Genomic DNA, 14,262 nt, shown 5'->3' with positions numbered 1-14,262 from the left:
GCTTTCCAAGGCTTGGGGAACATTATGGAAGAGGGAGATGTAAGAAAGGTAGAGCTGGAAGGTGGGGATGAGTGCTTTCTAAACATGTCACAGTATCAGTAGTTACCTGTGCAAGATCTACACCAGATCAAGCCAGTCAATATTCTAAAAAAGAAGGAGAAAGAACTCACCAGGTCCCACTCCTGGCTGAGGAGCTGTTGGCAGTTGATGGCTGCTGGGGGAGTCCTTTTCCTTCAGAGGTGTGAATACTGGTAAGACACCCATGCTCCAGCCCCATACCCAATCATCTATGGGACTCACTAATTGAACTCAGGTTATTTTTTAAGATGAAGAAGAAATGAAATTGAGAGGGAATATGCTAGAGGGTTCTGGGAGGAGCTGGGGTTGGGGGTCATATGAAATTCTCAGAATAAATAAAAATGTTATTTAAAAATAATTCAAGGAAATGTGGGAAAATGGTAATACTATGGTAGGCTTTAACAGTTATTAAATGATTTAACACATGCTAACATATATTAGTAGTTAGTGCCTACAGAAGAGAATGGTCTAAGTTTTCTAGGGATGGGCATGGCTTGAGGGAAAATATATTTCTTAGTTTGAGCAAGAATACCCATACCTTGCCCTGAAGTCATCAGTAGCCTAATGGAAGCTGAGGTGGTGGAGGGGTTATCCATCCATCTTGTGAGAGTCTTCACTTTGGGAACATTGGTCATAGTGATTAGGGGACCGGGGACCGGGTTCCCACCTGAGATGCAGGGTTCTAACAAGGTTCTAGTGTGGTCTCTCAGGACAGCATTGGGGTTCCTCACGCAAGCATGTTCTGGGGTTAGTCCCTGGGAACTGTTCCGTGGATAGCCACTTGGCAATCACTGTGAAGAAACCAGCTCCACGCTGGCCCTTAGGGCGTCTGGTACCCTGGACAGCTCCCTGGGGAGCAGTCCACCGCTAGGGGGCGGCCGCCAAGAGATGAATAAGTCTTGCGGCTCTGGGGCTCCTTTTCCTTCCAGGCCCCAGGGGAGGGGCGGGGGTGCGAGGCGGAGTGGGGCGGGATGAGGTGGTGTGCGAGTCGGGTGGAGGTTTCTGCTCCATGGGTGCGAGACAGAGCAAGCAGCCTGGGTATGAGTCAGCGCGCGGGTGCTAGGGGGCTTGGTAACTAGTCACGCAATCTCACTCACGCTCGGTTCCTCCACCCATCGGTTTTACAGTGTGCGCCCTGGTCCCAGGCGTGTGCGCACACTGCACGAAGTCAGATTCCAGGCTGTGTGTATTGGTTCAGGGAGATGGCTGGGGATGGGGTGTGCCCTTGTTGTGTTCCTCGGCTCGAGTTAGGGGTATTCGCCACCCTCTGTGGAGTGTTGGGGTGTGTCCGGATTAGGGTGAGCTTGCTCCCGTGCTAGTGCGTGCGTGGTGCATGTGTGGGTGAGTGTAGTGGAACCGAATATCAGGGTTGGGTGCTTGCATCAGCACCCAGGTCTATGTCTAGGGTGGGTGTTGGCATAATCTCGACTCAGGTGTCCAGAGGCCAGAGTGGTGGGGGTGTCCAGTCTCCCGCAGGAGTGCACGGTGTACCTGGCCACCCTCCCCTCACCGCTCCAAGCTGGCCAAGGCTCTTTAGGGAGCAGTCCGCATGGGGAAGGTACCTGGGGCGGTGTTGTACCTGAGCAGAATAAGAGTGTGGGGGTGCAAGGGGCGGGCCAGGTCCCCGGGCGCGGCGCGGGCTCGGGGGACCCGCGCGGCTGACGTCAGGCGACTCCTTAAATAGAGCCGGCAGCGCGCTCCACTCGGCATTTCCCGAGGAGCCTGAACGCGGCCAGTGCCAGCGCCACCGTCCGGTCCGCGCATCCTCCCGCCGGCACAGCCGCGCGGCCACCGAGCGTCCCCTGAAAGGCGCTCCGAGCATCCGGAATGGGGCTTCGGGCGCTGGGCGCGCTCCGAACCCGACGCGCCTGAGAGCCGAAGAGTGCCGGGAGCCGCCCCGCTGCCCGGAGCCCCCATCGCCTAGCACCGGGAGATGCTGGCAATGCAGCCACCCGGTCCCCGAGGAGCCACCGTCCCCGGGACCCCCGGGCGCGGTGCTCGCCCAGGCCAGCAACCCCCGGAGGAGACGGCGTCCCCTACGCCGGACCCGCACGGCAGGGACAGCGCCACGCGAGCCCTCTAGGCGATCGTAGGGCCACGCAGCAGCTCCGCCGCAGGTGCCACCTCAGAAACCATGACCCCCGCCGCGGGCCCATGGAGCTATGGCCTATAGGGTCCTGGGCCGCGCGGGGCCACCTCAGCCGCGGAGGGCGCGCAGGCTGCTCTTCGCCTTCACGCTGTCCTTGTCCTGCACTTACCTGTGTTACAGCTTCCTGTGCTGCTGCGACGGCCTGGGCCAGAGCCGCCTGCTCGGCGCACCGCGCTGCCTCCGCAGCCCCAGCGCAAGCGGCCAGAAACTTCTGGCGAAGTCCCGCCCGTGTGATCCCCCGGGGCCGACGCCCAGCGAGCCCAGCGCTCCCAGCGCGCCGGCGGCAGCCGCTCCAGCACCGCGCCTCTCCGGATCCAATCACTCCGGCTCCCCGAAGCTGGGCACTAAACGGCTGCCCCAAGCCCTCATTGTGGGCGTCAAGAAAGGGGGAACCCGGGCGGTGCTGGAGTTTATCCGCGTGCACCCGGACGTGCGGGCCTTGGGCACCGAGCCCCACTTCTTCGACAGGAACTACGGCCGAGGGCTAGACTGGTACAGGTAAGGGGGAATACCACAGCTCCACTCTGAATGTTAGGTCCGCTCTAAAGGTCCTCTTTTAAGCCGGCAAGGGGGTGTGGGTGATTACTGTAGGAGGAATCATCCAGAACTTCCCAGAGACTAGCTCTACATGAGGTTCTTTGAAGTGCAAAAGGAAGGGAAATTCCTTCCTGTCCCTGGGGTCCCTGGAAGAAAGGGGGCGTTTCCAGTCCAACATAGGTGCTGACTGGAAGGCTGGCTTCCCTGTCCAGTTTTTAGGGCGGGATGGGGCTGCTTGCTCAAGCCATTTGGTTGTCTGACCACAGCCTTACCCGGGGCCCTAAGCTGGTCTTCCCTGATTGGTGGCACCTGATGCTGAGAAAAGGGAGCCAGGCCAAAGGCTAACTGAAGTGGTTCCTGCCCGAGTAGGTTCCCATACTTCAGACAAAATGAGAGTGTGCCCCCAGTTCTTGCAATGAGAAAGGGAACAAGCTCTGCCCCTTCAGAATGCCAATCTCAGCTGCAAATATTTGCTACCATTCTGAATTCACTCCCTTAGCCGCTCCAGTCCTGGGTTAGTGAGCTTGGAGGAAAGGAAGCGACCTCGGATTTTAGTCGTGGCTCTGACACTTAGATTAAGCAAGTTCCTCAAACTCTGGCAGCCTCTCTTTCCCCATCCATCACAAGGGGCAGGAAAATAGTTCTTGCCCTGTTCCCCTGCCCAGGCTTTTTCAAAGTGTTTGAAAGACGTAAAAATGACAGTTAGCATGGGGGGGGGGGGTGCTTTTAAAATAGCAACCAACAGGAGGAATTTGGAAGACAGGTAGGTGGGCACTTAAAACGAGGGCTAGACAGGATCCCAGGAATAGTCAGACATGCGTAGAATGCTCACTCTTCCCTTGGACTTCTGCTGGCTCCAGTTCGCCCCAGTGGGTGGTGTCTGGACGTACAATGAAGCTTCACTGAGGTGGTGGTCTTCACTCTCCAGTCCTCCAGTGTCCATTGGCCTTGCACACCCTGTGTGATGCGGAAGTGCAGGATAGGTCCACAGAAGGACTGAGTCAGGGCACCTTTGCGGCTGGAATATAATGTATGGACCTCTGAGGAGTCACAGTCTACCTGGAGACATTCTAGACAGCTCTACATAGTAATGGAATTGTGGAGAGATGCCATGGTAGCTGACACAGTTGCTGAGGCTATTTCCTTTATTTTCACACAAAAGGAGACCCTTTAGTCAGTCAGTAGACTCATAAGCATACTGGACAAAGGATGATTTCACTAGAAAGATGACCCTAATGAAATCATAACAAAGGGTTCTGGATTTTCAAAGAAGGGGACCCGTAGGAATGACTTGTCACCTTTTTCAGCTAGCCCTAGTCAGCAGTAGCTATGGCTGTTAGGAGCAAGGGATGGAACATGTGCTGTCCCCAAGGGGCAGACACACTGTCGGTAGTGGAGCCAGTCAAGGGACAGTTGGCACACAGTCAGGTGTGGCTTCACGCCAGTGCTGATGGCCCATCATGTTTTCTGAACTGTGACCCACGGGTGTTTCATCTAGTTATGTGCAAACACTGTCTGAGCCAGACCCCAGGGAACAGGCTGCAGAAGCACTGAACACCAGTGCCCTGCCTGAGGTCAGCACACTCACTGCATGCCAGGGGTTTCCTCGATGGCAAATATGAAGATCGTTAGGAAACCTTTTCCCACTGTGAAGTGCTTTTGAAGTGCAAAATAGCCGAATTCTGAGCTTTTAGGTAATGCACTCTCCCATAAACACCTCTGTGTTGAGCCCAGACTTTCCTTCTCTGCTCCTTCCTCCTCCACCCAACAGCATACCTCAGGCTTCCTTTCTGGAGCCTGTGTCATTCAGGGATGACTGCCTTTTATTTTTAACCTTGGCATGTGTGATTCGAAGCCAGCTTAGCTGTGAACCTTGGAGATGGGAGCCATGCCTTTTTTTTTTCTTTTTTTCTCCTAGCACATTTGGATTCTGCTAAAATTCTCAGCTGAATCCTGGTAGGTTTTATTTAACATGAAGCACACTGACAGCTCCACTTCTTTCTCTCTCCCCTCCCCCATTCCCCTTTCCTTCTTGATATTTCTAAAGGAAAGATTAGCCTAGAGGTCTGGTCATAACTATGATACCCATCAGTTTCCCAGGAAGGCTGGGAAGTCCACAGCACTCAGGAAAGGCTTGTGCATTTTGTGCTTTTTTTCAGGGGGGGGGGGTGTTAACAAACAACACCCCCCAGAGTCAAGGATTTCATGTGGGAATTGCTGTTTCCACAAAATGTAATATATTCCCCATACTTAGGCACTCTTTCTGTTTTTTTTTTTTTTTTTCTGTTATCATCACTTGAGTTATATGCAGCAATTGCAGAAACTATGGGGATTCCTGGGATTCCTTACAGTGTGTGTTCAAGGAGCCTCTCACCCACTGTTGTGGCCTGGGTTTCCTGGGGGGGAGCTACATGCATGCAATGGAGGCCTTGCCACTCTGCCCATTTTGAAGCCCTGGAGCATTTAGGCCAGAAGCTGTAAATGCAGACAGACAATGGGAAAATAAGAATCATCACCATTAAGCCACAGGTGAGACTTCTCCTCCCTGAAGGCAGAGGTGATAGAGCCAGAGAGACACCATCAGCAAAGGGGACCAGCTAACAGAGCCCTCACCCTCTTTATTCCTGGGTCCTAATCCCTTCTTGGGAACCACTGAGTCAGGCCACCCTCAGAGAGCCCAGCCCTCTGTAGGGGTATTCCTCAAGACCCTTCTGTGTTCTCATCTCTGGCTCTTACCTTACCTGGGCAAATTTCCTCCCAGAGGCAGTAGCATATGGACCTGTGAGGGTGCAGGGTGGAAGCCACTAGCTTCTCAGAAGAAAAGAAAACATTATACTAGGTTGATCATGGTTCCAGGACAGAACCCACTGTGTTAAAGGCCAGAGATGACCTCTTTAGATGCTGTACGATTTGGAAAAGGGTGATCGACCCGAGTCTCCGCTGCCTTCTCATGGAATGGAGCCCATGATAATTATCTCAGGTTTGAAGAATAAACCTTGAAACATTGCATATCAAAGTTCCATGGGAAAATCTTTGGTATATAAAGATAAGCAAGCCAGTGGTGTTATTACTGTTGCCACAATTACTGCTGTTTTGCTACCAATACTCCTGTGATTGCCATTAACAATACCAATACTCAAGTTATTGCCAAAACTGTTAGTGCTGTACCTGCCGCCATCACCAAATGGGGCTGAGGAACGCATTGCTAAAGAACTAGTTTCAAGCTTCCCTTTCTCCCTTTGTGTGTGGTGTGTGTGTGTGCCTATGAGTGCAGGCACACATGTGAGTGTGTGCATGGAAGCTGAGTCGTTTTCCTCCTTGGTTTTTGAAGCAGGGTCTCTCACTGAACGGGGAACTCACTGATTCCACTAGGGAGAATGACCAGCAAACTCCGGGGAAATGCCTCCTCAGCAAAGAGATTGTAGGCACCCGCTAATGGGTTTTGGGTTTTATGTGAGTTCTGGGGACCTGAACTGAGGACCCCCATGCTTCTGTGCACTGCAAGCATTTTACCAACTGAGCCACTTCCTCAGCCCATACTTCCTTTTTTCTTACTTCCTTCCCCCCCACATCCTTCCTCCTTCCTTGCTTTTCCCTCTCTCCCCATCATCTTCTCTTCCTAACCTTGCATTGATAAAATTTCGCCTCATATTTCTGTGTAACTATTTACCACCTTTAAAGATGAGAATGATGCCTGACCTAGTCTTTTACATGATATAAAAACCATGTATGATACCTTATGTGGAAACGTTCAACTGACCTAAGATTTCACGTAAGATACTATTGTTTTACCAAAGTTCACCTCCCATAAAGCCTATTCGGTAGGATCATCATTTATAAAGAAATATAAATGATGTTGTGTCCAGGAGTCTTTAGGGTTCAAGAGGAAGGTGAGTTTTGTTTCAAGCGTCTCAATTTTGCTAGCACTGTGTGTTGGTAGGGTGTACATGTGGAGAGGAAGGGAGTCTTTTCTAAGTGCATTGAAATGCCAGCAGGAGCAAGTTAATACATGATAATTGAGTCTGCACTCGTGTCCAAATGTTGATAAATGAACTTGTTATAAATGTTAGACTCTATCTCACATCTCTGCTTCCTTTCTTGCTCCGCATCGGTGTGTTTTGGGGACTGTGTAAGGCAAGCAGACACAGGTTTTGTCCCAGAGGTGATGGTCTAAGTAAGACAGGATGGGAGGCACAGAATGAAATCTACCACATTATCAAGCTCATCCAAATCAGTGACTCATATGTAACAGCAAAGCCAAACTCTGGCTTAGCAAGCATTAGGAAGAAGCCCATGGGCAGGAGACATGGGCCTTCTGCATGAAGAAGAGAACACAGAGGGCTTTGCAATCTTATAACAAACTGATCAACACACGAAACAGACCAGCCTATGCTCACTGTGAGTACAAGGGATTTGTGTCCTCCCCTGCCCCCACATGTATGTGGTCTCATGTACAAGTGTCTTTTTTTATGAGGAGTTTTCCTACCTGGGTCCAGGGGAGTGTGACATGTTCTGGTTAAATGAAACCATTGAGTCTGGAAATCCCCCATCTGTCAGCCTTGCAGCAGGCTGGAAATATATTAGTCAGTTCCAGCATGTGTACAGTTCTTCTCAGGCACCAAAGGACATTCAAAATGTGGAGCTGTCATTGCTCCAGGAGAGTTTGGGTGGGGAGAGTTGGTCTTACTTTTCTCTGGAGCTTCAAGGGACTGGATGAGCTGGGACCGAAGAATGGAATGTCCCCAAACCCTTTGCTTGAGCTTGTGAAGTGAAGGAGACTCTGGCAGGCCCTGAGATTCTCACCGAATAATGTTAAGACTGTTCATGATGTTAAAATAGAAAAAAGTATCATTTAATAGAGAAAGTAAGAAGCATACTTTTTTGTTTTGTTTGTTTTAACTTTCCTGAGATTAGAATGTCTCACAACAAATGACAAATGTCCTCTGCTTCCACCCTGGTCGCAGAGCTGCTCCTCACCAAGCTGTCTTCTGCCTTGAAAGTGTGGCTTCCTCAGTCATCCTGAAGTCCATCAGCCTTCCAAAGGACCACTGACGACATGGAAAATCCCCAACATGGCGTCTCTATAGCCAGCGGCAGGGGGTCTCTGTTGGGAGCTGTATCCATTTTGAAATTTTGAGTGTTACCCATGCCATCTTCCTGAAAGCATCTATTTCACAACTAGAGAAGGTGTGGGGCAGATGCCCACCAGAGATGCGCTGCTGTGATGTTCTCCATGGGCAACTATAAAGAGGCATTTACTTACATAGACCAGGAGGCATGTCCCAAGAGCCCCTATCCATTCTGGTGCAGAGTCAATGCCAATAGGTGCTGTTTCCTGAGTGCTTGTTAATGTTCTCTGCATCCAGTGTTCAGCAGTGTTGAATAGCATTCTTTCCTTGGTTAGCCCTCCATGAATCATTTCTGAATGATTGAGTGACAGAGTGGGTGTGGAGGGGCGGAAGCACACAGCTCCCTATTGATCCGGATCTGCTGGAGGACTTGGAGGGGAGGCCAGCTCTCTGTGTGATGGCTCACAGCCAGTGGGCAGGGAAGGTGGAGGTAGATAAGCAGATACTCAGGCTGTGAGTCAGGCCAGAGGGGTCTAAAAGGTCATGCAGTCAAGCTAAGTCTGTGGCACCCTCCATTCCCCCCCCAGCGCTAACTCTGAGGTGGGTTAATCCATTTATTTGTCAAACGCCCACCATTGGCCAGGCTCAGTGCCAGGCTGTTGTGGGCTGGCTCTGCTGCCACTCTTCTCTCCTAATGGGCTGCACTGATGGGCTGAAGTGCTTTGTAGTCCATGAGCAGCTTGACAAGGTGGGTAAAAAGCCACCAGTGAGTGGAAATAACTTAGCATTTCAGAGGTAATTGCTGCCTGTCAGGCTACACAGCTGGGCTGTTGGTCCAATGCGTCACTCCCCAGGGCTTTCTCTGTGGGATGATGGGACAGGATGGGGAACTGAAGGCTCTGTGTGTCTCCCAGGAGACATGGCCAGATGCTCTGGTTTGGTCATGGGGCCTTTGGCATCATGTAGGGTTCCTAGGTACACATCAGTTGTTGTGTCTTCCAGAACTTCCAACTGGAGGAGCTGGCAGTGGGTTCTTTCTCAGTGCCTATAGCTCCCATCTCTGCTCCAGGTGGGGTCTGGAGGGGCTTCCCATTACCATCTTCCAATCTGTGGCAGAGCTCCCATTTTGGAGGGATGAATCCAGCATTTTCTAGAGCTCAGTCATTATAGTCCACTACCTCTACTATCATTTTCTTAGTATTTGTATTCCAGTGATCTCATTTAAACTTGTGATGGGGTTTAGCTGAGACTGAGTAGAGTGTGGGAGAGGGAGGCTTAGTCGATGAGTACTAAGTTACAACTAGGAACACAAGACTCTGGTAAGCTATTGCATTATAGAGTGAATAAAGATAACAATAGTGCACTCCACATCTCAAAAAACTAGGAGAATTTTGAATGCTCCACTATAAAGAACTGATAAATGAGGAGATAGATATATTTAAGCTGACATACACATGATACAATGTATATGAGTGTTGAAATATCAGGTGATAATTAATCCCCTTATATTAGGCTTTGGTTATTATAACAAAATACCAGAGATAGGCAACTTTAGGAGGGAAAATGTTTATTTTAGCTCACATTTTTAGAGGTTTCAGCTTACCATTGATTGCTCCATTCCTATGGTATGTGCAAAGACAATATACCATGCTGAGTAGGTGGAGGAAGCCCTAATCTAATGCTGGGAACTCAGGAGACAGAGATAAAGGGTCTAGATTCCTATTCTCTCCAAGGACACATGCCAGGGATCTAACACCTTCTGAAACACTCAACCTCTTTTAAAAAATTATTTCTTTCAGTTTTTGAGATTGTACTAGAATTACATCATTTCCCCCTCTTTTTTCTCCACCCAAATACTCTCCTACACACCCCTTGTTCTGTTCCAAATTCATGGCCCCCTTTTGATTATTTGTTGTTACATACATATATGTATATACACATATATTCCTAAGTACATAAATATCAAAGACTCAGTCTGTTCATTGTTAACTGTATGTATGTTTTCATGACTCATCCTTTGGTACTGGATAACCAGTTGGTGTGTTCTTCCCCTGGGAAGACTTTCTCCTGCTCTCAGCATGCTTCAGTTGCCTGTAGTTCTTTGTGTAGGGTGGAGGCGTCCTGGGCTTTCCCCCATCTGCATCAGCATGGCTATTGTTGTCATCCTTGTTCATGTCATGTTTAGGCAGTCATGTTGGTGAGATTTCATGCATGTAGCCTCCTGATGTTCCTAAGAGACATAATCTCACGGTAAACTCCATATTCTTACAATCTTCCTGTGCTCCTTCTGCAATGTTTCCTGAGCCTTAGGTGCAAGAGTGTTCTGTAGATGTATTCATTGCAACTGGGATCCAGAACTCTGCATTTTGATTGGCTGAGGTTTTCTGTAAAGATCTCTGGAGGTTTGTTGCAAAGGGAAGTTTCCTTGATGAGGAGTGAAAACGACATTTATCTGTGGGTGTATTATAATGTATTAGGGATTGTGCTGTGGAAGTTGTGTGTTCTCCTCTAATACCCCTGACTTCACTAGTCCTGGGCGGTTAGCTAGGTGTCCAGCAGCAGGCATGATCTCCCTCTTGTTGAGTGGGTCGTAAGTCTAATTAGAGAGCTGCTGGTTACCACCAAGGCTACACATGTCCCACTACTGCACCCTTGGTTTGCTGGCCGTTGATGTGGCTCATTGCCATCATAGCGCCATTATAGCTGGGTAGGACTGTTAGTTGCTTCCTTCCTTTGGAACCTTGCTTAGAGCCTTCTGGTGCCTTTAAAGTTAGTCCTCAGTAGGAGAGTTTCAGGTCAGTTCCAGCTCAGGGGCCTCTGGGCCCTGTAGGACCCCTCCTCTTAAAGGCTCCACCACTCCCAGAAGCACCAAGCCTTAAATACATGATCCTTGAGCAACATTTTCTAGATCCTAAGCATGCTGCCATCTCTATACACATTTTAAAAATATTTTATGCATCAACTAAAAAAATAAACTTAATTTAAAAAATTATATAATCTTACACGTTAAGAAGTTTATGGAGGGAGTTAGTAGATAGAAGTAGGGAGTGGATATAATCATATTTATTGTATACATGAATAAAATTCTCTAGAGTAAAGGAAAATTATAATCTTTCATAAAGAACAAGGCTTCATTTTTTTTTAGTTCCTATTTTAGAGTAAATAGCAGACTTTAATATATGTATGTAATGCAGCTCAAAAGTGATGAAGGGAAGTTCTACATGCCTCGTCTTTGGGGCACAGAGTTCCTCTTTTAAGAAGAAATGACAAGCCCCAATTTTGTGGATCCCTCTAATGATGCTATCCATTTGTAAACCTAACACATTTTATGCAAATACATTTCAAATAAATATATTTACAAAACAACTCTATTTAAATAAACCACCCTAAATGGAAAGCCAACACCACTTTCTGAAAGTGATCTCAAAGCAGACAGCTTGAAAACAAAGCAGTGTTATTGAGTTTTTACAAAAAGCATGCTGGGGTGTTCCAAGCCTACTGCATTCTGTCTTTAGCGGGGCTGTCAGGAGACACTAATACGTTAAGAAAATATTGATATCAAGCTGAGATTTTCCTCCGTGATGTGAGCAGTAGGGATGGAACCACAGTATAAATGATGGTAAATATCCTTTCTGTGGTGCAGTGGTATTTTGCAGATTCTGCAGGACACACAGAACATGACCAACATCATGAGAAACATGTCTGGATATTGTAAAAAAAAAAAAAAAAAAATCCAACTTAAGTGAATACAGCATTGGCTCTGGGTTTTTCAGGTTCCAATGATGTGTTAATGACTGGGAGAGAAAATCAAAATGAAAATTCAGAACAAATGCAAGAGCTAAGAGAAGTATTTCAACATGCAGTGTCCACAAGGGCATCAAGGCTTCGGTAAAGCCAAGCTTCCCCCAAGAAAATAAATGGTGGATATTTAAAGGGAAAACTACATTAAGCTACCAGGCTTCTTTCCTCACTATTAGGGAAAAAAACACCATGCCCTCTCCCCGCCAACACACACACCAACTGTCACTTTAACCTACTTTGTGCGTAATTGCAGATGTTAAATCCAAGATGTCAGTGCAAAAATAAGAGAAAAGTTGTTTCTGTTAGAGAGTCAGAAATCTATGGGAGAGGGCTTGGGAGTGTTTCTGTGTCTATTTTGAGGTTTACATGAGACAGGGTGTTTCTTTAAAATGTACATCTGGGGTTGGGGAGGTGACTCAGTCGGTAAAGTACATGCCATGGAAGCATAATGACCTGCATTTAAGGCACAGCTTCCAGGAGAAACAGCCAGGCATGGGGACACTCTTGCAATCACAGTTCTGGGGAGGCAGAGACAGGAGGACCCCTGTGGCTCACTAGTCAGGCAGCCTAGCTTACCCTGTGAGCCCCAGGTCCCAGAGAGGGACCCTAACTCAGAAAATACACAATACATGGTGGATGGCTCCTGAAGGACAGCCAAAGTTGATCCCTGGTCTCCACATGTACATACACACTTATGGATGTGCATCTCACAAAAAACCTTCCGTGTGCAAATTTCTGTCTCTTCCATTCTGTTGTGAATGACATGAGGTGTAAGAGTTTGAGTTTGAAATAATTCCCATGAATCATGCTTTGAACACTCAGTCTTGGCTGGTACTGCTGTTTTGGGGGACCATGGAATCTTTAGGAGGTGAGCTTGGCTGGTGGACATGGATGATGAGCAGCTGTTGGTGATTACGTAGTCTCAGTTTGGGTCCCATACCCTGCTTCTTGGTCCAGTGCAATACGAGTAGCTGTTGGCCCAGGTTCCTGCTGCCAAGCACTCCATCATGCTACTGCTGCCATGACACACTAAGCCCTCTGGAACTGTGAGCCAAAATGAAGCCTTCCTCCCTACACTGTTTATGTACATCATTCTGGTCACAGCAAAGAGGGAGGCACTAATGCATGAAGTGTGTATTTAGGGAGAGCAGGGAGTCAGTTCTGCTTCCCTAGTCTGCTTAATGTCTCTGAGCCAAGAGTGAAGAAAACGTGTGTGGGACTTCGCCCACGTCATGTCCTTAGCAGAGACATTTACATGGTGTCTATGACAAGGCTCCCTGGTCCTGCCTTTCATGGAGCAGTAGTCATCAATATTGCTAGGGAGATGGTTTCTTGCTACTGAGTGTTTCCATGCTCTTATTGCCCACTGCCAGACAAAGAACCCCAAATCTACTGTGAAGCTGGAGTGTACAATGAATCGACATTGAAGCTCTGCCTCCTGGTTGAGCTGGGAGCCTCAAAAAAGAATGAAAAGATAGATTGTGGGGGGGGGGGAGGGCGATGACCAGATTCAAAGGGTGTGTGGGATGAACTTAAAAACTAGGAGACAGAGACTACAGTGGTCACCTTATTGGCAGGCTTTTCCAATACACCAAGTAGATGCCTAAAACTATGGGTAGTGTGAACACAAATGCTATGTACATTGTGATTTGTCCCCCCCCACATATATATAATAAAATTTGATACATAAATTTGGCACAGTGAGAGATGAGTAGCAATAACTATGAAAACAGAATATTGGTAACAATGTGCTACTGTAAGTTATGTTCTCTCTCTCCCCCTCTCTCTCTGTCACACACACACATACACACACACACACACACACACACACACTCACTCATGCTCTCTCTATCAGCATCTTATTGTACCTTCAGTTTTTCATTTACAGAAGCACTTCACAGTTTCTCCTTGGCATCACTAAATCTTCAGCACTGATACCCTTGCACTCTGGGGCTATGATTAAGTAAAATGGGGTTATTTAACACAGGTATTGAGAAACTGTATGTATTAGTTACTTTTCTTATTGCTGTGAGTTCCAGGGAGGAAGGATGTATTTTGGCTCAAAGTTTTAGAGGTGATTTGTCCCATGTGCTTGGGCAGAACATCATGGTGATGACAGCATGGGCCAGACAAAGGGATTTCTTACCTCATAGCAAAAGGAGGAATGGAGGGGAAGAGAGAGACAGAAAGAGGAAGAAGAAGTAGAGGAGGAAGAGGGGGGGGAGAAGAAACAGAAAATGTCCAGGAACAAGTCTTTCCCTGAGGAACTGCCCCCAATGATCTATTTCTGGCAGCTAGGTTTGGTTTCCTATAGTTTCCAGAACCTTCCAAATTAGTGCCACCATCTGAAAACCAAGCATCCAGCATCTGAAACTGTGAGAGGCATATAATACTCAAATAATAAACTTTATGATAGTCAATCTGATAACTAAGGCAATTACTGAGTAATGGGTGGGTAGTGTACACAGTGTGGATACACGACATAAAAGGATGATTCACTTCCCATTTAGAATACATAAGAGTGAAAATGCAATTGTATAGTGGGACTTTTCTTTGAGGTGCCAGCTCACAAATAACGACAAGGAGACTTATTATTAATAATGAAAGCTTGGCCTTAGCTGAGGATTT

At 47.8% G+C, this 14,262-nt stretch overlaps 1 protein-coding gene across 1 annotated transcript in view; it reads left to right on the top strand.

Moving 5' to 3' along the window:
* Positions 1–1,803: 1,803 nt before the first annotated feature.
* The window catches only part of Hs3st2 (heparan sulfate-glucosamine 3-sulfotransferase 2), a 111,141-nt gene continuing 98,682 nt past the window's right edge, over positions 1,804–14,262 (top strand). The window contains exon 1 of the mRNA XM_059251281.1: positions 1,804–2,725. Coding sequence (XP_059107264.1) covers positions 2,241–2,725 — 485 coding nt within the window. The 5' untranslated portion in view covers positions 1,804–2,240. The remainder of the gene's footprint in view (positions 2,726–14,262) is intronic.

The sequence above is a fragment of the Peromyscus eremicus genome, chromosome 1 (genome assembly GCF_949786415.1).
Source record: "Peromyscus eremicus chromosome 1, PerEre_H2_v1, whole genome shotgun sequence".
Taxonomy (NCBI): domain Eukaryota; kingdom Metazoa; phylum Chordata; class Mammalia; order Rodentia; family Cricetidae; genus Peromyscus; species Peromyscus eremicus.
This window is presented reverse-complemented; position numbering and strand designations above follow the sequence as displayed.